The sequence below is a fragment of the Protopterus annectens genome, chromosome 3.part0 (assembly GCF_019279795.1).
Source record: "Protopterus annectens isolate FY-2018-M chromosome 3.part0, PAN1.0, whole genome shotgun sequence".
NCBI lineage: Eukaryota > Metazoa > Chordata > Ceratodontiformes > Protopteridae > Protopterus > Protopterus annectens.
The window spans coordinates 191886745-191909319 of NC_056731.1; the positions used below are offsets into that span (position 1 = coordinate 191886745).

The 22575-nt window shown below is 44.3% G+C and overlaps 1 protein-coding gene across 1 annotated transcript in view; it reads left to right on the forward strand.

Moving 5' to 3' along the window:
• Positions 1-22575, forward strand: part of LARP4B (La ribonucleoprotein 4B) — a 2371531-nt gene that overhangs the window by 1829796 nt on the left and 519160 nt on the right. Inside the window, exon 12 of the mRNA XM_044065528.1 lies at positions 22179-22343. Coding sequence (XP_043921463.1) covers positions 22179-22343 — 165 coding nt within the window. The remainder of the gene's footprint in view (positions 1-22178; positions 22344-22575) is intronic.

The following is a 22575-nucleotide window of genomic DNA, read 5'->3' on the forward strand; positions in this document are numbered from 1 at the left end:
GAGTCCCTACCCAGGCCATCCTAGAGCCAGCCACATGGAACTGTTTACACATCTTAACAAAACACTATAACCAAGGAAACCTCTCCAAGCCTAGCCCAAGTTTCACTACTGCCATCCTGAAAAATCTTATTTTCTAGGTTCATGTAGATGACCCACTACCCAACTTTTAGCATTGGAAGTCCTCCCAAGAATCAGTACTCCAACATTGACTACAAAGAACATAATACAGTTGTGTCCCATTTTCCACAGTTGTAGATATTTGAGTCGATCATTGTTGCAGTACAATCTTCCACCCTGCAAACCCTCTGTCTATGAACCAGTCATCTTCCCTTTGCTGGGTACAAGGGGTACATTTTTTTTTTTCTGCAGATAATCTTATTTCCATCATCCCCTCACTGTGTCGTATGTTTTTCCTCCTTATTACTTAAATTCAGACAACTGGGGAAGTCATGCTGTCCTCTGGCATCAGACTGCTCATTCACTGCTTAGAAAGAACTGAAGATCGTTCACAGGTTCATAGGTAGGTATTAGGCTATCAGCCCAAGGGCCTACGTAAGCCTAGCCAACAAGGTTCCCTGGCTTACGCCACCCAAGAAAGTTATTTTCCTGTGCCACTGTCGAGCAGAGACATAGAAGTGATCCCTGGGGTGCGTTTCCTATTTCCCATCCGCTCATCAAGATTTTTCTTGAGTGCTAATGAAGAACTTTGCTTGACATAGATGGGTAGCCTATTCCAGAGTATGGGAAGTCTCTGGGACAGGAATCTGTCCCTCCAGCATGTCCTGTTTATTGTGGTGACAAGGTTTAGGTCCCTAGAGCGTGTAGCTCAGAGGGATTGGGATTTCTTTAGGTGTAGCATGTCCAACAGCTCTGGGTTTTACATAGCTTTATATGTTAGGCAGAGATCACCTCAGAGTAGGCGATATGCTACTGAGTAAAGCTGGAGTTTTTTGAGGTGGTCAGTGTAGGGTATTTGTTTGAGGCCAGTAATCCTCTTGGTGAGGTACTTCTGTGGCCTTTCCAGCTGCTGCAGATGTCTTGTGAGGAACATTCCAAAAGCGGCGTTGTACTCTGTAATGACTCTGAGTGTCGAGTAGAGGGGAACAATTGCCTCTTTTTTTTATGGATGAGAACCCTTTCATGACGAGGTGTGCCATGTAGGAGGACTTCCTGGCTACTGTGGCGATGTGACTGTCAAAGGAGAGACTACTGTCCACCTGGGTCCCAAGGTCTCTTATCACACATTTGGTGTTAAGTAGATTGCTGCCTATGTGGTAGTTCATGGGAACGGAGTTTTTACCAAAGGGGATGACACTGCACTTTTTGGCATTGAGTTTGAGGCCATGGCTCTGACACCAGGCATCTGTCTCAGCGAGGCCCTTCTGTAGGATGTCCACATCATTTAAAGACTTGACTATGGCTCCGAGTTTGCAGTCATCTGTGAACTTCGTTAGCCAGAGGCCTTCTGTGTTAGCCTGTACTTCAGAGACGTAGATACCAAACAGGAGAGGTTCCAGGACGGAACTCTGTGGTACTCCATTTGTCACTGCTTTGAGGTCAGATTTGGAGTCTGCAACTTTTACAGTGTGGGTTCTGTTAGTGAGCCAGTTGGCAACCCATCTTGTGACGTAGGGATTTATACCTAGTTTAGTGAGTTTAGCTCTAATTCCAGAATGGGGGATGGTATCAGAAGCCTTGACGAGGTGAAGATAGGCTGTGTGAACCACCTTACCCTCATCTACGGCTTTGGTGACTGCCTCAAAGAAGTCGATCAGGTTTAGGACGCATGATCTGCCTTTCACAAACCTGAACTGGGTGGGATCCAGAGTTTGGAGGTTACCAATGTCTTTGAGTTCCATGATGATACGTTCCATGGCCTTGCAGACCAGGCTCGTCAGGCTAATAGGTCGATAGTTCCCGGGATCAGTGGTGGCTCCCCCTTTGTGGAGTGGGATAACTGTTGCTGTGCACCATTCAGTGGGCACAAAGCCTGATGCAAGGCTGTTATTGAACATGGTGCTGATGGATGCCCTTCTTATACCCAAATGTCCGGATGTTGGTCTTTAAATGTCTCTTAGCTAGGAATGATGTTAAGACTCTGGAAATTGGACCAGTTTTGGGCTTCTGCATGGCAGGGAGACCCAAGAATGAGTAGTGCAACACTGATATACTCTTACCATCTACATTTAAGATAAGTGGAACACAACTATATTTTGTGATATGTTTACTTGCACACTGTACTTTCCAGATGTTGAACATGCAATCCATCTTACTTTGCTTTCAAGTAGGAGATAGGATGTACTGTTTTAATCCCCAGGACACTTACCCTCACATCAAGATAGTCAAGTCACCCAGGAAATTATTAGCTTTCTGGTGAGACCGTCCCATTCATTTTCTGTTCAGAGCTCTACCCTTTGATCTCATCGTAGCCCCTTAGATGTTTATTAAGTGCATGGCTCCAGTTGCTAACCACGTGTCTTCTGCAAATAAAAAAAAAAAATCTCAGTATTTACATGGCTGGCTCATCCCTACTGCCATGAAAGGGTAACTAATTCTAGTAAGGGAATATCCTTGGGGTCAACCTGAATTTTTTGAAATCTCATTTTGGAGCTCTTTCAAAATCTGACTTTCACTGTATTTTAATTGGACATCATTTAACAACTATTATATTGTCAGAGTGCTATCTATTGTCCAGGCCATGAAAAATCTTGCAACAGTTCTCCAGGTTCTTCATCTGATGGCAGCTGCAATCCAAACTGCTTGATATGCCATATTCCACTTCAGAATACTTAAGTGGACACCAGAAGTGCCATTGGGTTATCAACAGAACCCATGACAAAGACTTGTAAGGCTGTCAGTCATGTTTGAATCACCTGATGTGCTATGTGTTTCACTGTTGCAGTCATCACACTTGGGTTATCTGCTTGCAGGTAGCCCTCAGTCGGACTGAATACCAGAGTCTTGGGATTTCTGCATCGGATGCTGTCGCCTCTTCCATGATGTCAGGTCATCAGGGATATAAAACACGCAGCCGACGCCATCACATCAGCTTTTCTTACCGCATGGGAGTCCAAAGCAGAAGTAGTTTGCAAGTGCCGGTCGGCCGCTACCTGAAATTTTCGTTTTTCGAGTTTCAAGCCTGAAGTCTTATAAAGCTAAGTACTCCATTGGGGATTCTTTTTTCTTGCTCTAACCGATGTCAGAAAAAGTTAACAATTGCCTTGCCTGTGGAAAGCAAATACCTCACAGAGATTTTCATTCTTACTGCGGTTTAGGCCCAGCCCACGATGTCCCTCGCTGTCAGTTTTGTGCCTTGTTTAATGCCCAAACTAATAGTCGGGCTATCTTTGTTGCTAAATTCTTGCGCTTTCGTTCTCCGTATTTTTAAATGGCTTCAGTAAGCCATCCGACTACCAATCCTCTGAAAAAACGTAAGGATAAAGACAGAGACCACATAGGTCCAAAACGGCTGACGATGCTTCCGTTAAGCTGGTCACCAGTCTGCCTGTACTCAGGCACCTTCGCAGCCCCTGATACCCGCTTCTGCAGATTCGCAGGCCTCTGCTGAGACCCTTTCAGAGTTCGGTATGCCGCGAGATGCTTCTTCGATTATGGAACCTACGGATGTCTCTACCTTGGATGGGTCCAGAGCCGCTGTGCAGGCACCGGCTTCTGGGGGTGTATTCTGACCTTCTGATTTTCATATTAAAGCGACTACTTCATTTCAGACTAAAACGACCAAGTTTCTCAGGCCCAGAGTTGGCACTATGCCTAGAAAACAGATGTCCAAAGTGCATGCTCAAGCTCCCATGCCACAGAAACAAAGGCTTAGAATGGCTGAAGACCTTTTAACTCTAATTAGGGGAAGCCAGTCTTCCCCCTCTAAAAGACAAAGGATTGATTTCCCTTCTGATTCAACAGATCATGAGTCCGATGACTCTGATCCCTCTGATTACCAGGACATACCCTTATCTACCTATGAGGATTCAGATGCAGAGGATTCCATTCCCTCTGCCTCCCCTCCAGAGGACTTTTCTTTTGGTGAAACCTTGCATACCTTAAGAGAGCATTTCCGCTGGAAATGCCAGGACTACCCACAGTCCAAAAAGAGACTCAGAATTTTTAGACTTGCCTCAGCATAGGCCTCTAGCTATACCCCCCTGTCCTGGATATTGTAGATGATGTTTTCATGGAATCCAGTCTCACTCCTGATACTTACCACCAGCTCCTAGAAAGCCTGACAGGTATTACAGGGTACCTGACTCTCACAAATTTGTCTTTAAGAATTCCACTGTGGATCCAGAGACCATTTCCCAAGGACCTAAAGGTATTAAGGCTACTACAACCAAAAATCCTACCCCTTCAGACAGGGATTATTTGAGGGCTTTGGACAGATGGGGCAAGAAGGTATATACCTCTGCAAATCTTGCCATCAGGGCTTTAAATTGCCAGTTTCACATGTTGAAGTACCAGCAGCATATTATGGAACTAATTAAACAAAAAATGTTGTTGCATCCAGATTTTGCAGAAAATAAAGATTTACAAAGAGTTGCTGCATTCTGCAAACCAAGTCAGTAAACATACTTTGCAGTGTGGTTTTGATGCCTTAGAAGCACCTTGCAGGGCTGCTGTCACTGGGTCTGTACTGAGAAGGCATGCCTGGCTGAAGGAACAAATCTTGCCAGACCATGTTAAAGCAAAATTACTAGATGCTCCATTAAACCAGGAACGTTTGTTTAGCACAAAAGCAGAAGAGGTTCTTAAAAAGATGGAGGAAAAAGCTAAATCTATGCAAACTGTTAAAGATTTCTTACAGGTACAGCCACCTAGATTCATTAGGCATTGGCCTTCAAAAAAAAATGGTCCTTTCCAGTGCCTACCAGGTCTTCTCAGCCTAAACCTAGGGCAAACAGACTACCAAGGCTACAGTCTCAGGATACACAGAGATCTAAACAATGGAGTTCTCCACCCTCAAAAACAGGGAGTGGTAAGCCACCCCCTTATGGAAAAAATTCACAATGACTTGTCCATCATCCTTCCCAGCCATGCCCAAGTACTTGCACCCCTAGGAGTTAAACTTACCCTGCATGCAAAAAACTGGATGTCCAATACACAGGACTGATGGGTTCTAAACATTGTATCCCAGGGATACAGATAATACTTCCACTCACTGCCAACCCCAAGCAGGTTGCCAGACCTTCCTCCAAACATGTTGGCAGAGGCTGTAAAGCAAGTACTTTCTCCTCAGTATGAGGGCAATTCAACCTTTTCCAGCAGAGCAAAGAAGACAGGGTTTCTACTCCAGACTCTTCCTGGTGCCCAAAAAAGAGAGCTCTTGGCGCCCTATCCTGGACCTGTCCATTCTCAACACTTTCCTGGTGGTTCCAAAATTCAAAATGCTTACACTACAACAGCTGCTGCCTATGCTAGCCAAGGACTCCTGGCTAGTCACCCTAGACCTAAAAGAAGCTGATCTGCACATCCCCATAATGGCATCTTGAAGGAAATGTCTACGTTTCAGGGCAGGCTCTATGCACTATCAGTTCTCTGCACTTCCCTTTGGCTTATCTGCCGCGCCCAGGGTATTCACTAAGTGCCTTGCTCCAGCCATTGCATACTGCAGGCAGAGAAATATCCAAATTTACCCATACTTGGACGATTGCCTGATTCAGGCGGACAGTCAGGAATTGCTACTTCAGCACCTGGCATTTGTAAAAAGACTTCTAACTTCTCTGGGGTACACCATCAACGAAAAGAAATCACATCTGGTGCCCAGCCAAAAGATTGCATTCCTGGGAGCAAACTTGAACACAACTTCCCAGATGGCATTCCTTACTCCAGAAAAGCAGGTTTATTTGACAAAGTACTTCAAACTAATGGCCACCAGAACCCAGCTGTCTGCAAGAAAAATACTGCAAGCCCTAGGGTTCATGGCCTCATGCATTTTTCTAATTCCATATGCAAGACTGCATATGAGGAAACTTCAGTAGTACTTAAAAAGTCTCTGGTGCCAACATTCTCAGGACATGGACACAATTATTTCTATCATTCCTTGTCTAAAAGCAGAGTTCCTTTGGTGGGCAGAGGTTTGAAACCACAACAAGGGACTCCCTTTCACTCAACCCCTCTCCGCCCAAACCCTGACAACAGACCCATCAGACTTTGCATGGGGGACTCATATTGCTGGCAAATGCATTCAAGGCAAATGGAGCCCAGGACAAATTCACCTACATATCAATCAAAAAGAAATGTTAGCTGTACAAAATGCTCTGACAGCCTTCAAAAACCTTATCCTTCCAGGAAAACTCTTCATAAACACAGACAACACAGTTATGTGGTACATAAACAAGCAGGGGGGAACTCATTCCTACCCACTCTGCAAGTTAGCCATGGCCCTGTGGAACACAGCTTTGAGCAACCAAGTGCACCTGCAAACTCAATTCCTGCCAGGCATACAAAATTCACTGGCAGACGACTTAAGCAAAAATCTAATGGACCCACACAAGTGGAAACTGGAAGCCAACTCATTCAAGCTTCTAACCCACATGTGGGGGACACTAGAGGTGGACCTCTTTTGCCTCCCCACCAAAACCATCAATTGAGCAGATTTTGCACCAGAAATCCCCTCAGCCAACCATGGAACATGGATACCCTATCCTTTACATGGGAAAACCTCTCAGTTTATGCCTTTCCCCCTCTGTCCCTTCTATCAAAAGTACTACTCAAGATCAAAGAGGACAAACCTTATTGCCCCGGACTCGCCCCGCCAGCACTAGTACCCACTCCTATGCAGTCTGGCAGCAGTGCCACCCTGGCACCTACATCAGACCCTCTCCCTGCTGTCCCAGCAGGAGGGACAGATTTTGCATCCTTCGCTGCAAACCCGGAACCTTGCAGCCTGGCTTGTTCCCTGAATACTCCACCAGCAAATGGAAAAGAGACTGTTCTTGGAGCCAGTCTTAAGGAAAGAACACAGCCGCGCCCACCTTAACTCAAATCCTAGATTACCTAGCAGAGTTTCTCCACAAAGGCCTATCCTTTTCTTCTATTAAGATTCATACCTCGGCCATCTCAGCTCATTATAATACTGAGCCCACCTCTCCTTTCTCACCCTCTGGTCAAACAGTTCCTGAGTGGAGCTAACAATTTAAGACCCTCGAGGAGAGCGCCCACCCTTGCCTGGGACCTTAAATTTGTACTAGAGAAGCTCACTCTTCCCACTTTTGAGCCTGCTGCTACAACACAGTTAAAATTCCTTTCTTGGAAAACAGCCTTACTTCAAGCCATCACTTCAGCAAGAAGAGTGTCTGAGTTACAGGCACTAATGGCTGTGGAATCCTTCATTATTTTCCATGCTGACAGGGTCTCTCTCAGGATTAGCCCATCTTTTATGCCCAAAGTGGTATCCAGTGTGGCTCTAAACCAATCCATCCATTTACCAACCTTCTTCCCTAATCCTCAGAGTAAAGGGGAATGGATCCTGCACTCTTTGGGCGTGCACAGACAACTCAGGTTCTATCTTGACAGGACTAAGCCTTTCTGAAAATCTAACCAGCTTCTAGTCAGCTTTGCTACAGGGGCAGAGGGCAAGGCCATTTCAAAGCAAACTGTTTCCAAATGAATAGTACAGTGCATCCATTTCTGCTACATGCACCATGGAAAACCTACCCCACAGGGGATCAGAACTCATTCCACTAGGGCTACCTCAACCTCTACAGCATTTCTTAGGGGAGTCTCTACCAGGGACATCCTGGAAGCTGCAGCCTGGAGTTCTGTACACACCTTCACCAAGCATTACCACTTACCTGTCTTTTCTAAATCCAGAGCTGGATTTGCCACAGCAGTCTTGCAAAGCCTGCTAGCCAGCCCTATTATTTCTTGACTGGCTCCACCTTTCCTCAGCTTTGGGAATCAACCCAACTATGATGACTGCAACAGTGAAACACGAAGAACATAGTAGAGTTGTGTACACTTACCATAAATGTAGATGTTCGAGTGTATTCACTGTTGCAGTTTTGGTTACCTTACTTCCAGCCCCGTGGCTGTTCTATGCTTTCTACCTATCCTCCTTTTGGCCATATCTTATGGCTATGGTATTTACTTTTTACTGGAGGTGTTCCGCACCATGTAATAGCTTCCTGTTTTGGGGGCTCCTGACATCTGGGGCAAGAAAAAGTGATGTAATGGCGTCGGCTGCATGTTTTTTTACCCCTGACAACCTGACGTCATGGAAGAGACTCTGGTATTCAGGCCGACTGAGGGCTACCTGCAGGCAGATAAACCCAGTGTGATGACTGCAACAGTGAATACACTCAAACATCTACATTTATGGTACATGTACACAACTGTACTTTTTGTTGGGCACATCCAGAAAACAAGGATGTCCTTTTACTCTGCCCCTACTAGTAGCACTTGTAACCATGGGATGCGTTCACTCTGAGTTGAGGGAGTTTTTACTTGAATAGGAAGGTCCAAGGTACATGGACAATGTTGGAGGCCCAGTTGTACATAAACATCTTAGAGATGAAACTGGTCTTCCTAGAACTGCAGGCATTTTAAGACCTCTTCCTTCATCCACTTGGATGGTATGCCAGTGATATGTTATATCAGCAAGCAGAGAAAACATGAGCCTACCTTCTCTGCTGAGCAGCCTTTTGGGTTTGGGAATAGACTATATCTTTACATAATTTTATGACAGCAGTGCACATCTTAGGGAGATGCAGAATTTTTGCAGAATGGTTGAACAGGCAGATACTGCTGCCACATGATTGGTCTCTCTACAAGTCAACAGCCCCGAATATTTTTCTCAAATGTGGGAAACCTTGCTGTAAACTTTTCACTTACCTTTCAATTCTTAATGCAGCAGTTTCTTTTCCATTTTCCCTCATCAGTGATCCTTCCCAAGAAACATTTTGGTCCTCAGTTGGCCCTGCAGCCTCCTCTGGGTTTCTCAGAGTTTCACTTGCAGCATGATTTCTGCAGAAAGCAAGGATGTGATAAAGGGTTTCTCATAGTCCTTTTTTACCCAACAAAATTTAGTTTTCCCAGCTTTTACCTCACCTAATAAGGAAATCTCTTCTACCTCAGCACCTTCAGACCCATCTGTTCAGTCAGCCTCACCTTATCATATAAGCCATATAACTAACCCCTTGGTTTCTACACTTCTGATAATAATGCAACCCTTTAGAGCTTCTCAAAAGTTTCTTATGAGGAAGAATTATCAAAGTAAATTATTGAAATTCTTCTTATGGGTAACCAAACAAGAAATAGATCCCTTTTCAGCTCCAATCACTGTAGTTTTAACCTTAGAACTTTTCCATTAAAAATCCAGTCATTCCTCTAAAATCCATTTAGCAGCCATTTCATCTTTTCATCAAGATTTTGCATTATCCTTGTTAGCTTCTCTCAAGCTGTACAAAACTTTCCTAGGAGATCCAATGTTGTCATTTCTGTCTGGGCTGAACATGTGGGTTAGAAGTAAAAGGCTGCAACAAATTAATAAATATCGACACAGTTGTAGAGAAAACCACATTTTATAGAAAAGCAAACAGCAAAGCTTTTGGGTGTGACCCTTTCTCAATGCTAATGTGTAATTTCTGTGCTGAACATGTGGGTTGCCTGATCTGACTGGGATCCATGACTGGCCATTTACAAAAGACTTCAGCCTCTCAAACTCTGCATACTCTACCCATACTGAGTAACCCTAGATCTCATTTGCTGGCTTCCAGGATAGTAGTTTGATCTTGAGAGCCATTGAGGTTTTATCCTTTTCAGTGATCTTGAGTATAGGTTTTTCCACTTGCTTTCCTCTACTCTTTCTATTGTATAGGACAGTCAGTGTTTAGTGTGTTGCAAAATTTTTTTTCTTGTTCGTTTTAGATGTGTAGTCTTTAGGGTTAGGTAGGGTTGTTCTTTTCTAATGTTAGCAGGCTCTTCCTGCCTTTTGGTGTGTTCTTTCTAATAGGTTATAGTTGGGTAGGGAGGGTTTTATTCTGTTTTTTTTTTTTGCGTTGTGTATTTAGGATGGATAAAGTATTCAAGAAGTGTGTGGTGTGCAGCCACAAGGTCTCTTCCAAAGACTCACGATCGGTGCATCTACTGTCTCGGATCTGCTCATCTGGAGACCCACTGTGTGATTTGTGATAGTTTTTGGTCCAGAGTGATTAATGAAAGAAGGGCCTTAAAGGTCTTTTGCCCACCGTTGATGCTTCTTCCTCCTCTACTTTGGCTCGCAAACATGAGAAGAGTGATTGGAGTCAAAGGAGGGAACTAAGGACCCTAAATTCTCTAAGGGGCACTGTAAATGCATGGTTCCCCTACCTCTACCCAGCCGAATCTTAAGACCCTCTGGCTGTCTCAGCACCGTTGTTTTATCTGACCCATTCTTCCATGGTACAGACTGTGGAGAAAGTCCCTTCTTCAATGCTTAACATCTCTAGCCCCTGTTTTCAAAAGGAGGGTCCTTTTGCAAGATTCATTCACTGTTCTCCGCCTCTACTCCCCAAGAGTTCTCTCTGCAGGCTTCTTCATCTCTGCTCTGGATCTGACCTTCTCCAGTTTGGGCCGCAGTCCTCAGAGTGTTTTTCTAGTAGGCGGGCTTGTAAACATCCTCTGTAGCTTCTTCATCTTTGTTGGACCAATTGATCAGAAGTTTGAGACCCACCGAATTGGAGTAGCTCATGCGGTCCTTCCTGCAAGCACAGTTACAGTTGGTCCTGATTCTTTCAGCCTGGGGTTCCAGACCCAAGGCTTTGGCTCCAAAAGACCTATTAGATTACCATAGCCAGTTGCCTAATCACTTGTGGGTTCAGATCCAATGGCTTGGGAGTTTTTGTTTCCAACCCTTGCCTTGACATCTTGACTCCAGCTGCCTCTGAACCAAGCTGACTCTTTGTGGCTGGGGTTTTCGGGTTGAGTTTTACAGTTTGGATTTTGGTGGTGCTCCCTGTCCTCAGCACTTCACCTCCTAACAGTTTGGTTATGAAATGAGCATCTGAGAAGGTGGGAGCAGCTGTGGAGTCTAGCATATCCTTGGAGCCATCGGATCCCGGGGGTGCAGGCTGTTAATTGGTTTATCCAAATAATAGGGAGTCTAGGAAGTTGGACCCATTAAGGAAGTGCTCCTATGCCTCTGCTACATTTGCGCTAAGAGCTTTAAATTACCTGGCTCACTTACGAGACTTTAAAGGGACATTGTGTCTGAATTGTCGAGTGGTTAAGACACAACAGACTCCAGAGTCTCAAAAGACTGGAGATTTAGTTGTCCACCTTGCAGTCTGTTGCTAACGTGTCCATTAATTTGCTTTCCAGTGCAGGTAATGGCACCTCCCAGGCTACTGGCATCAGCATCACCATGTGTTGCTATGCTTGGGTGAGACTGTGCAACTTTAAAGACTGCTTTATGGTATTCTTTATTATTGCCCCTATGATGGCTCTTCACTCTTTGGGACTTAAGTTAAGGGCACTTTGACTATGAGCAAGCAGGATGGAAAGACGCTACCTGCAGCTGTAGTGTGGTTTGCTAACCCCAATGGACTTTATCTAGGGATCAGAAGGGGGAAATGCCTCCTCTTTAGAAAAGGACAGCAGCCTTTTCAGGATGCTTTTGCAGAAGGTCCCCCCCCCCCACAGCAGGAGGGTAACCAGAATGGGCACCGCCCACATGGCAGAGGTGGTCTACAGAATCAGGGCTTCCACTGAGCTTTCTCCAGGAAGCCCTTCCAGTGTCCCTGAATGGTTGCCTGAATATCCAGTTCTGGAGACATTTGGAGGTCATTTGGCTCTACACCTGGAAGCTTGGGAGGCCATCATCTCAAACTCGTGGGTGTTGTGTCTTGTCAAGGGGCTACATGATTCCATTTTTATTTAACCCAAAAGAGAGCTCCAAACATTTTCCAGATGTGCCAACCCATAAGATAAGGGATGTTGTTATCAAATCCAAAAACTGTTAGGAAATTGAGTCTTCCAGGGGATCCCACCAGATCAACACATATCCAGGGTGTATTCCATGCTCTTCTTTTTGGTTCCAAAGAAGAGGAAGGACCTGAAGCCAGTCTTGGATTTGAGCAAGTTAAATTGCTTTGCAAAATAGACTAAGTTCCAGATGGTCATAGTGCCGTCCATTCTGGCTCCCTTGAGCAAAGATGACTGGATGTGCTCTGTCAGTCTCAAGGGACAGCTACTATCATATAAAGCTAGAAAGACAGCCTTGGATTTTTTTTTTTGTTGTTCTGGCTGGGAGCCAGTCATCAGTTCAGAGCACTGCCCTTTGGTCTCACCCCCGGGTAGTCATCAAGTGCATGGCAGTGTAGCTCAGGCTGCAGGATTTCCAGGTCTTCCTGTACTTTTGTACTTTATCAACTGGCTTCTCACCTCTTCTACAAGAGCATCACTAGTCAGGGCCAGGGACTCCATTATTCCAGCTAGGCCTTTACTTAGAAATCACAGTGAACTACCAGAAATCCATTCTTCAACTAGTCCAAATGTTGGCATTCACTTGAACACAGTCTCTCAAATTGCAGAACTCCCAACTTTGAGTATCTATGCCCTTCATTCTCACACCATCTCTTTACTGTCTTGCAGGAGACATTCGACATCTGTGATTCTCAAACTCTTAGGTCACATGACTGTAGCAGTCTGCTTAGTACCCCTGGTGAGGTACCACATATGAATACGGCAGTGGACACTAACAACGTAATGGACCTACTTGACTCATCCTATGGATTTTCCCAGAATGTTGGCACAAGTTTGTCAAAATCATATCAAGTGGAGGTTGGAGTCTCGCTGGTATCCCTTCTAGGGTGGGGATGGGGGGTTTTAAAGGAAAGACAGTCAAAGGGACCTGGTTAATAATCAATTTCTATCTTCAATTTAAATTATTGGAGATGTGGGAGATCCTCCTCACATACCAGGCCTTTCAGGGCCTTCTACCCAAGGGTGTGATTTTTGTGCAGATGTACAATATGCCAGTTGTCTGGCATCTGAACAAACTGGGAGGAACCCAATCATATCTCTTTCTGGAGGCCATGAGGGTTTAGCAGTGGGAGATTTCATGTCAATGGTTTCTGATGTCAGCACACATCCCAAGCAAGTCCAGCATTTTAGTGGATGGAGTTTGAGCAGAAATATTCTTCCTCACTAGAGATCCCTAAATCTGAGAGTTTTGTATTTCGTGACATTGGGGCACCCCTTGTTGTGATCTCTTTGCCTTCCCAACCAGCACAAAGTGCAGTAGTTGTTACGCCATAGTTCCTCCAGAGGGACAGTTACCCAGGGATGCTCGTTTTTATGCTTGGCCTCTGGGTCTCCATTATGCATACCCACTGATTCCATTAATAGTTTCTCCAAAAGGCTTCCCATTGCAGAGTGACTCTAATCCTCATTGCTTTGGCCCCAAAACCTATGGTTCCCCTTTCTATGGCCTTTTATGAGTACTCTCCTTGGGTCCTGGATCCAGTTCCGGATCTTATCTGTCATTTGGCGAGCTTGGACCCAATCAACCTTCTGATGCTCAGTTTAACCCTATGGTTTCTCTAATTTTTATGGCCAGAAATACCAAGCTTTCAGACAGTGGTCCATATTTTATCCTCTTTTCAGAAATTGTCTACTCACAAAGTCAATGCTAGCAAGTGGAGACTTTTGCTTTTAGGCTTCCTCTAAACGCCTAGATCCATTTTCATCACCTCTGGAGGCTATCCTTGATTTTATTGACAAGTTATTTCATTCAAGATGTAGTTATTCCACTATTAAGGTACAATCGGCTTCTGTTTCTAACTTTCACATTGGCAGAGATAAATACGGCTTTTCTCAAGGGGACCTTTTCATTATGGCCTCCTGTTCAGGATCCTGTCCCTCAGTGGGATCTGCCTTTTATGTTTCATGTGCTTGCTTGACCTCGTCTTGAACCATCAGCAATGTTTTTTCTGAAGTTGTGTTGGAAGACGCTCTTCCTGGTGGCTGTTGCTTCATCTAGGCACGTGTCAGTGCTTCAAGCTTTATCCTTGATACCTCCATATCTGGTCTTTCATAAAGACAGGATGTCCTCCTATTCATATGCTGCTGTATCCATAACATGAGGGAGTCTGCCTTTGGTTGAATTATACGTCCGGCCATTATACAAAAGTTAAATGCTACTGCGATGGTACATGTTTCGGCCCACTTCATTCAACGTCCATCGGCCATAAACGGACGTCAGAACTTTTCTGCCGACTGTGACTGCCAGCTTCAGTCATCACTTGCCTTGGAATAGGGACATTGTGCTTCTCAGCATTCATATAAGTACCCCATAGGTGTTCTTGTTATTTTCTTGCTACTGTGTTGTGGGTTAATGTCAGGCAGAAAGGGCAAGTGTCTATGTGGAAGGCAGATTCCACATAAAGTCTCTGACGAGCTCTGCCTCTTCTGTCTAGGCCAAGACCACGACCACACCACTTGTGAGATCTGTTAGGCATTTGTACTTAAGTCTTAGGAGCCGTCTGGCCACTATAAAAGTTTACCTAAAGAGTCAGCATTTGAAACTTTTACCTAAAGACTTGGACCTGATGTCGGGAACCTTGGAAGAGCCACCCACGAAAAAGGCCACAAAAGTATAGGCCTGATCCTATGACTGTGCCCTCCATTCCAACCATACCTCTCGGTGAAGGCCTGGAGTCTGAATCGGAGTTTGAGGAACTTCCACTGATGGATAGCTAGGGGGAAGCCATTAAGGAGGCCGCCAACACATCCCAGAGGGAGTTGCAAGCGTCTGATTCAGGCATTGGGGGGGGGGGGGACCAAGGCTCATCTCCGAGGTTCCACATGGGGTTTCCCAAGTTGTGGTTCGGGAAGACATTATTTCAGACTTCGTAGAATGTCACCCGACGTCTGGCCCTCCTCCTTTTCATCGAATCTCAGACACTTCTGTGTTGGACACTCCCAAGAAGAAGCAGAAAACAAAACATACTGCTTCTTATCAGCCAACCTTACCATCAGACCAAACCCCTGACTGTGGCAGGCCTTTACCCAAGGCCTACTTAATGCCTTCTTAGCCTTATGCCAGACCTCATCTCCTGCCCAGGCCCCTTCAGTTTCCACTCCAAAGAGTAAAGTGTTGCCTGCTATTTCCTCTGAGGAAGAGAAATTTTCAGGGGATGAATCCCTCACTTACATTTCCCAAATTGCTTCTCCTCTGGGGTATGCTTCCTCAGGGGAGGAGTTAAATGGAACTGATTCCCCTGGAGAAGACATGACATTTGGAGAGACAGTAGTTCAAATGAAAGATTTTTTTAAGTGGGACTGCAATCAGGTTATTGAGACCCAAAAGAGGTATTATGACCTGTTATAAATGGAGTCGTCAAACCTGTCTGCGGATCCTCCTGTACTTCCTGCATTTGTGGGTGCCTTCCTGGCTGCTTCAAAGGCCCCTGATGCACAACCTCTTGCACCCAAGCATCCAGACAGATTTTATAAAATCCTGAAGATGCCAAATTCCTCTTCAAGGCCCCTTCTGCAAATCCATCAACTATTTCTGTGGCTGCAGACAAAACATCTAAACTTCTTCCGTCCACTTCCTTACTCCCTTTGGATAAGGAAAGTAGAATAATGGAAAGTTTGTGCAACAAAGTCTATGCATTTGCCACCTTAGCTGTGAGAGCCATAAACTGTCAAACTCATATGGCCAAATAGTCCTTGGCCCGCCTCACAGATGCCATTAAACAGTTGGGTGACCTACCTGATTCCCCCAGTAAAGCTTAATATCTCTAGCCTGCTAAATTCCTGCAGTCAAATTACTAGACACTCTATAAAGTGTAGTTATGATGCAGTGGAGGCTCCAGCAAGGGGGTCTGACCTCAGGTTCTTTCATCAGGAGATACTCCTGCCTTAGTCTACAGCCTTTGCCAGATGACATAAAATCTAAACTGATGGATGCACCCTTGGATAACAAAGTTTTGTTTGGTTCAGCAGCTGCTGAGCCCTTTAAGACCCTTCAGGAGAAGGGCAAAGAGCTTTATGACCTAAGGTGTATATTTGCGTCTCCAATTCCTCGATTCCAGAGGAATTCCCCAGCATGAACAACCTTTGTGAGAAAGCCTTCTAGACATATGTCCTCCAAAGTGAAGCAGACCCCTTCCAGGTCTTCTCACTCTACTCCAGCGCAAAAACAGTCTTTTCAGGTCAAACCTGGTAGTCTGTGACTACCAGCTCCAAAGCGCAGCCACCTCTCTCTCCCTGCATCTCTCCCAGTCCTTCCCTGGTTGGAAACAGATTACCCAGGGCTCTTGGGTCCTCTCAATCATACCATCAGGGTTATTTCATGGTGTGGGAGTCCAGACCAACCTTCAAAGGCATTCCTCAACCCCCTCGAGACCAAATTCTGTTCTGTATGCCCTACTCTCTCAAGGTACTGTCCAAGAGGTACCCCTAGAGTTAAGGAGGGTAAGGTTTCTATTCCAGAATGTTCCTGATCCCAAGGAAAAAGGTCCCTGGAGACCCATCTTAGATCTGTCTTGTATGGATACCTTCCTCAAGGTCCCCTCCTTTTGGATGCTGACCCTTCCTACTCTCCTTCCACTGATCCTTCCTCAAGCCTACATGGTGTCCTTGGATATAAAGGATGCCTACCTGCACATACCAATCCATCCACTCTTCGGGAAATTCCTTTGCTTTTCAGTGGGTTCTGCACATTTTCAGTTTTGTGCTTTGCCATCTGGTCTCTCTATGGCCCCCAAGAGTGTCTAGTCGCTGTCATTGCCTTTGCCAGAACTCAGGGGATCCAACTCTTCCCTTATCTGGATGATGATCTCATCCAGTCATCGTTTCTGCAGATGATCCAACAGCACCTGGACTACACCATCTTCCTTCTGAGACACCTGGGGTTTACCATAAACCTTCACAAATCTTGTGTGACTCCCTCCCAGATCCATGTGTTCTTAGAATATGGAATTCTCACAGGACAAATGATGTCCTGTCTCCCTCCGGACAAGATTTTGTCCCTCACCTCTTATTTCCAGGGAATTCTTTCTCTCCAAACCCTTATCAGCCAGGGAGTTTCTGAGGCTCCTGGGATTCGTGGCCTCCACTATCCCTTAGCAAGGTTACACGAGGAAATTTCATTGGTACTTAAGGACAGTCTGGAATCAACACCTGCACCCCCTGGAGTTTATGGTGCCCGTTCTTCCCTGCCTATCCATGGAACTGAAATGGTGGATTGCCCAGATGTATTCCAGTCCAGGTCTCCCCCTACAACCCCTTCCCCCCAATCAGGATCTGTACACAGATGCTTCAGACTCGGGTTAGGGGGCAACCTTAGGAGACTGGTGAGTGAGGGACACATGGACCCTTCCCCATGAGAGGGAACACAGCAACATCAAGGAGATGAGATCCTTGATATTTTCTATCCAAATTTTCAAGGCTCAGCTCCTCCCAGGAGTGCTGAGATGGTACACAGACAACACCACTGTATTGTGGTACATCAACAAACAGGGGGGACAAAGTCCTACCTCCTATGCAGATTAGCTCTGCAGGCATGGGAGATAGCCCAACAGAGACAAGTATCCCTTCTAGCCGTTTACATACTCTCTACCGAGAATGTGATGGCAGATGCTCTAAGCAGGCCATTGACTGCATCCCATGAATGGATGTTAAACAGGAATGTATTTCTGGACCTGGTCCATCATTGGGGTATACCTTAGGTAGATCTGTTTGCCTCCCCCATGGACAGACAACTTCCAACTTACTGCACCAGGATACTCACCCCTGGGCCATGGAAGATGGATGCTTTTTCTTTCCCATGGAAGGAGATGTTCGCTTATGTATCCCCTCCTTCCCTCTCATACAAAATGCTCTGCTGAAGATTCAGAGAGGAGAAATTTTGTTGGTGACCCCCTTTTGGTCAAGGCAGCATTGGTTCCCCCTTCTACATCATCTAACCAAGGGCAATCACGACAAGTTACCCCTCAGGATGGACCTACGCACACAGGAGAAGGGAACTCTCACACACACCCAGATATCTACCTTGAATCTTGTACTGTGGGTGATAGGGCATTGATTCCCTTTAGACACATTTATACCGAGGATGTGCTTCAGGTTCTGCAGGAGGCCAGAAAATCTTATCTGTCCAAGTCGAAAAGGTTTTCTGGTTGGTGTCTAAAACAACTTCAACCACTGACTGTAGAGCCTCTAGTGGGTTCTGTTTTACCTGTGTGAACTGATGAACACTGGCTTGTCATATTCTTCCATTAAGGCACACCTGTCTGCCATCTCAGCATGTTTGCCTCTCTGCTTTCCTTTGGCTTCCAGTCTAGAAGTCAAGCTCTTTTAAAAGGGGTACTACATATTAGACCTCCAAGGAAGCCTATTTCCCCTCCTTGGGATCTAATTTTGTTTTTCAAAAGCTGACCTTACCACCCTTCGAACCTGCTAAGGACTGCACTCTCCAACACTTCACATGGAAAACCATCCCTTTGGTGGCCATTACTTCAGCCAGAAGGGTCTCTGAACTGCAAGTCCTCATGGGCTCTTCCCCCTTTATGGTTTTCTACAAGGACAGGGTTTGCCTACGTACTAACCTGTTCTTCATGCCCAGGATAGTTAAGCTTTCCCTTAATCAGGGCATCAGTCTTCCTACCTTCTTCCTTTCACCACAGACATCCAGCGAAAGGATCTCCCACTCCTTAGATGTACATAGACAACTTAGGGATACTATTTTGCCAAAACCAGATTAATTCGTAAGTCAAATAGGCTCTTTGTCTCCTATAACCCAAGAGCCCTGGGACACCTTGTTTCCACGCAAGCCCATTTCCTCCTGGATCTCTAAAGCTGTTTCCTCTTGCTACACAACCCATGGCAAAAGGCTCCCCTTCCCAGTGAAGGCACATTCCACTAGGGCTGTGTCCTCCTCTGAGGCCTTCTTTAAGGGTTTGGATACAGCTGCCATTTTAGAAGCAGCTTACATGGTCATCTGTTCACACTTTCACCACACACTACAAGTTGGATATAATTTCCATGTCCAGAGCAGGTTTTGCCTTGGCCATTCTTCATGGCTTTGTGGAAATTGCCTCTGTTCCTCCTCCATATCCTCAATAGCATGAGGTTCATAGATTAGTACTAAACTAACTGCCCTTATGAGCCATTTTAAGCCTAGCCAATTATCCCTTGTGAGACTGGAACCCTGCACCTTGTGTTTGTAAGGCAAACACCTTAACCATTAGGCCACCCTCCCATCACAAAAATAGCCTCCAAGTCTTGAACCTCGGACCGTGCACACCATAACCCGAGTGATTTACCACTAAGCCTTGTCAGAGCTTTTGCATTCTCCCTCATGTTATGGATACAGCAGCATGTGAATAGAAGGGCGCACAGTATAGTTGTGTAAAATCTTACTATAACTTTAGATGTCCTTCTCTTCTACATGCTGCTGTATAGTTTTCCTCCCTGCCTTCCCTCTGACACTTGCCTGACTCTTTAGCACCCACTCCATAGTCGCTGGTTCCCTGCTGCATCCAGTTCTGAGATAGGTGCGTGCTGACATCCACTTTATACCAATGTGTTGCAGGCCGACGTATGTCCCTTCGCAGTAACATTTATCTTTTGTATAATGGCCGGACGTATCAGTCAACCAGAGGCAGACGTCCTCATGTTATGGATACAGCAGCATACAGGAGAGGACATCTAAACATTTGGTAAAATTTTACAGAACTGTACTGTATGACTTGGAATGGATCCTGTTTTTTTGCCTAAGGTGGCAACTGAGAACAATTTATATTGGGCAGTTCATTTACTGGTGTTTTTCCCTGAATTTTAAAACAAAGGAGAATATTTGCATCATTGTTTGATGTTCATAGGGAACTGATTTTGTTTTTTGTTTTGGTTAGGACCAAGTATTTCAGAAAGCTAATCAGTTGTTTCATTTTCTCAAGCCCGGTTGAAAAATCTATTGTGTAAGTCTACTCTATCTAATTTTGCTCTCTGATTTCATTTCATTTGGATACTGTTTGAAAGAGAAGACCTTGCCTTGCAAACAAAGGGTTATTCTACTAGACTGTGGCTAACTTTCCAGCTTTCCTTTTGAGAGCAGCTAATATTTTCCATTTCTGCTGTTAATAAGTTAACCTGTTAGTCTTTTTCATGTTTCTCACTTTCTACCAGTGCTGGTGTCTTGTGAGAATCCAAGCTTCCCTAATTCTTCTGGTTTGTTCCTGGGCCTCACTCCATAACTCCAAGCATTTTCTTCTGTAACAAGCAAAATATTTTCACTGACACAATCTATGTTGGACCCCTCTTACTTGTGTTGTATCTAGAAACAGTCCTCTTCATCTTGTTGACTGAAGTGCCCCCCCCACACGCGCACACACACACACACACACACACACACACACACACACACACACACACACACACTCGCACACGCACACACACACACACACACACACACACACACACACACACACACACACACACACACACACACACAAAGCTAGATCAGTCTCCATATACATTTTAGATCCACCTAAAAAAGTATTATAAAGACCTCTGGGTATAGCAGTTTGAATCTCACTGCAGCCTCACTACAGCTATCAGTGATTAGAATAAACTTGGTCTTTTCTGTCTGGTATAAAGTGAGTAGCAGTCTATGGAACACCAGTGGAGACTGTCCTTATCACATCTTCGTCATATTACAGGATATTCATAAGTTTTATTGAGTGCTTTTGTCCCATTACAAAGTATAAGGACTACTTCAGCTTAAACAGACCTTCATTATCAGTCAGTTATTTTTACTAAGGTAAACCGCGACACATTTTTAGAAACCTTTATTTAAAGTGACAGTACCCATTCCTCATTTTCCAGCATAAACATTATTGAAAATACTTGATATTAACTTCAGATTTGTTATCACTGTATGCAGAAGTGGCTAACCATTTTCCTCCAATATTCTGGCATTACTGCTATTCAGCAACTTATCTTTTTACTGTAATTCTGTCAGAAGCATCTCCGTTCTGCTGATGACAGCATTAACCAATATGGGTCTCATCTTTCTGGAGGTTATATTTGTATAATTACAATACACCTTCTCAACAAATCCTGCTGTGAAACACTAGTACCTTCATTAAAGTTAATACAGTTCACTCCCCACTTCTTTGGTACATCAGAAAACCTCACGTTTTCTTTTCGTGCTGTCTTCTAAATCTTCCATTTTCTGAAAGACTTAGATGCTTCACTCGTCATTCTTTTCTTCATTTGTATTTCTGACTTCTTCAAAGTTAGCAGTTCTTTAGATTATTTCATACTTAGTTATTCAGAATGGTTATTTAATACTTTTTAACTTGGTTTTGTATAGTCTTCTAAAGTCCCACTCATTTTAAACACGCCTGATTGCATCTGGTCTGTTTTCTTTTTCTAGTTTACTAGAAGCTGTCCACAACTGTAGAAAAAATTAACGCAAATCAAACAACGCCATGAACTGTATAAAAGTGTATTCGCCTTAGCGCCTCTGCATAAATGCCTTCAGAGATTTATTAGAAGCCGTGTCCTGTGTTGAGGCTGCACAGTGGTCTGATTCCTGCTGATCAGCCTTTCTTCAAATACAGAACCTTTACTCTTTTTGTAGTTGGCTTTTATTTTCCCAGTTTTTATTTTGCTGTCATTCAAAACAATGTCTGTGCTAGCCACTAACTGAATGTCTCCCAAAAATGTAACTTTTATGGTCGTTTTTCACCTTTCTCAGTGGGAAAACCATAATTAATATGCTTCTCAGTCAGATACTATCTCGTGAATACCCAGAGCCTTAAACTGTCAATCACATGATGAAATGCCAAAAGACACTCTTGTCTTCTTCTCCTGAAACTAGATTTTTTCTCATAATTCAACAGACTTTTATATCTGCCTGAAAAATGTTTGGCTCTTAACTACAGTTTTAATTTTTATTTGAGTGGAAGAGGTTCATGTAGTAAAATGTCATTCTTCTCAGTAGTAGTAGTGGTATACTCCTGAGGTGTTGTATTAATTTTATTTGTCATTTTGTTTACAACCACAGTGAAAAAGTGCATGGCTTTTTGAAATAAAATGCAGATTGTTCTCTGGAATTAATGTTGATTCTACAACTGTTAGCTGCATATTTATAAATTCTTGTTCATTGCTCACCATTTTCATTTCTCTTATTACTTAACTAATTGTTACTGTAATTAAATCTTGCTGTATCCCAGAGAGGGCAAGCACCGTCTCCACCTCCTCCAAAGCCACCATCTCCAAGCTTTGAATTGGGGCTTTCTAGCTTCCCTCCTCTGCCTGGTGCTGCTGGCACTCTGAAGACAGACGATCTGTTTGAAAGCAGGTTATCCAGTACTGCAGTAGGAATGCCAAAAGAAAAGGTACCAAGTTCAGTTATATTATGCCAGGTTATATTTATGTTGTGATGGTGTGGTATTCCCACTGTAAATGTGATTGAGTAGGGTATGTTTTTCACCTACAGTGATTTCATTTTGTGGTCATTTCTGATGATTTTGTTGACCAATGTACAAGGGGGAGTGTCTTTTAAGCTTTTTGCTTTATTTACTTACTAGATTTTTCTTCTGTTATTGGCTTGTACGTCTCTTTTACTTC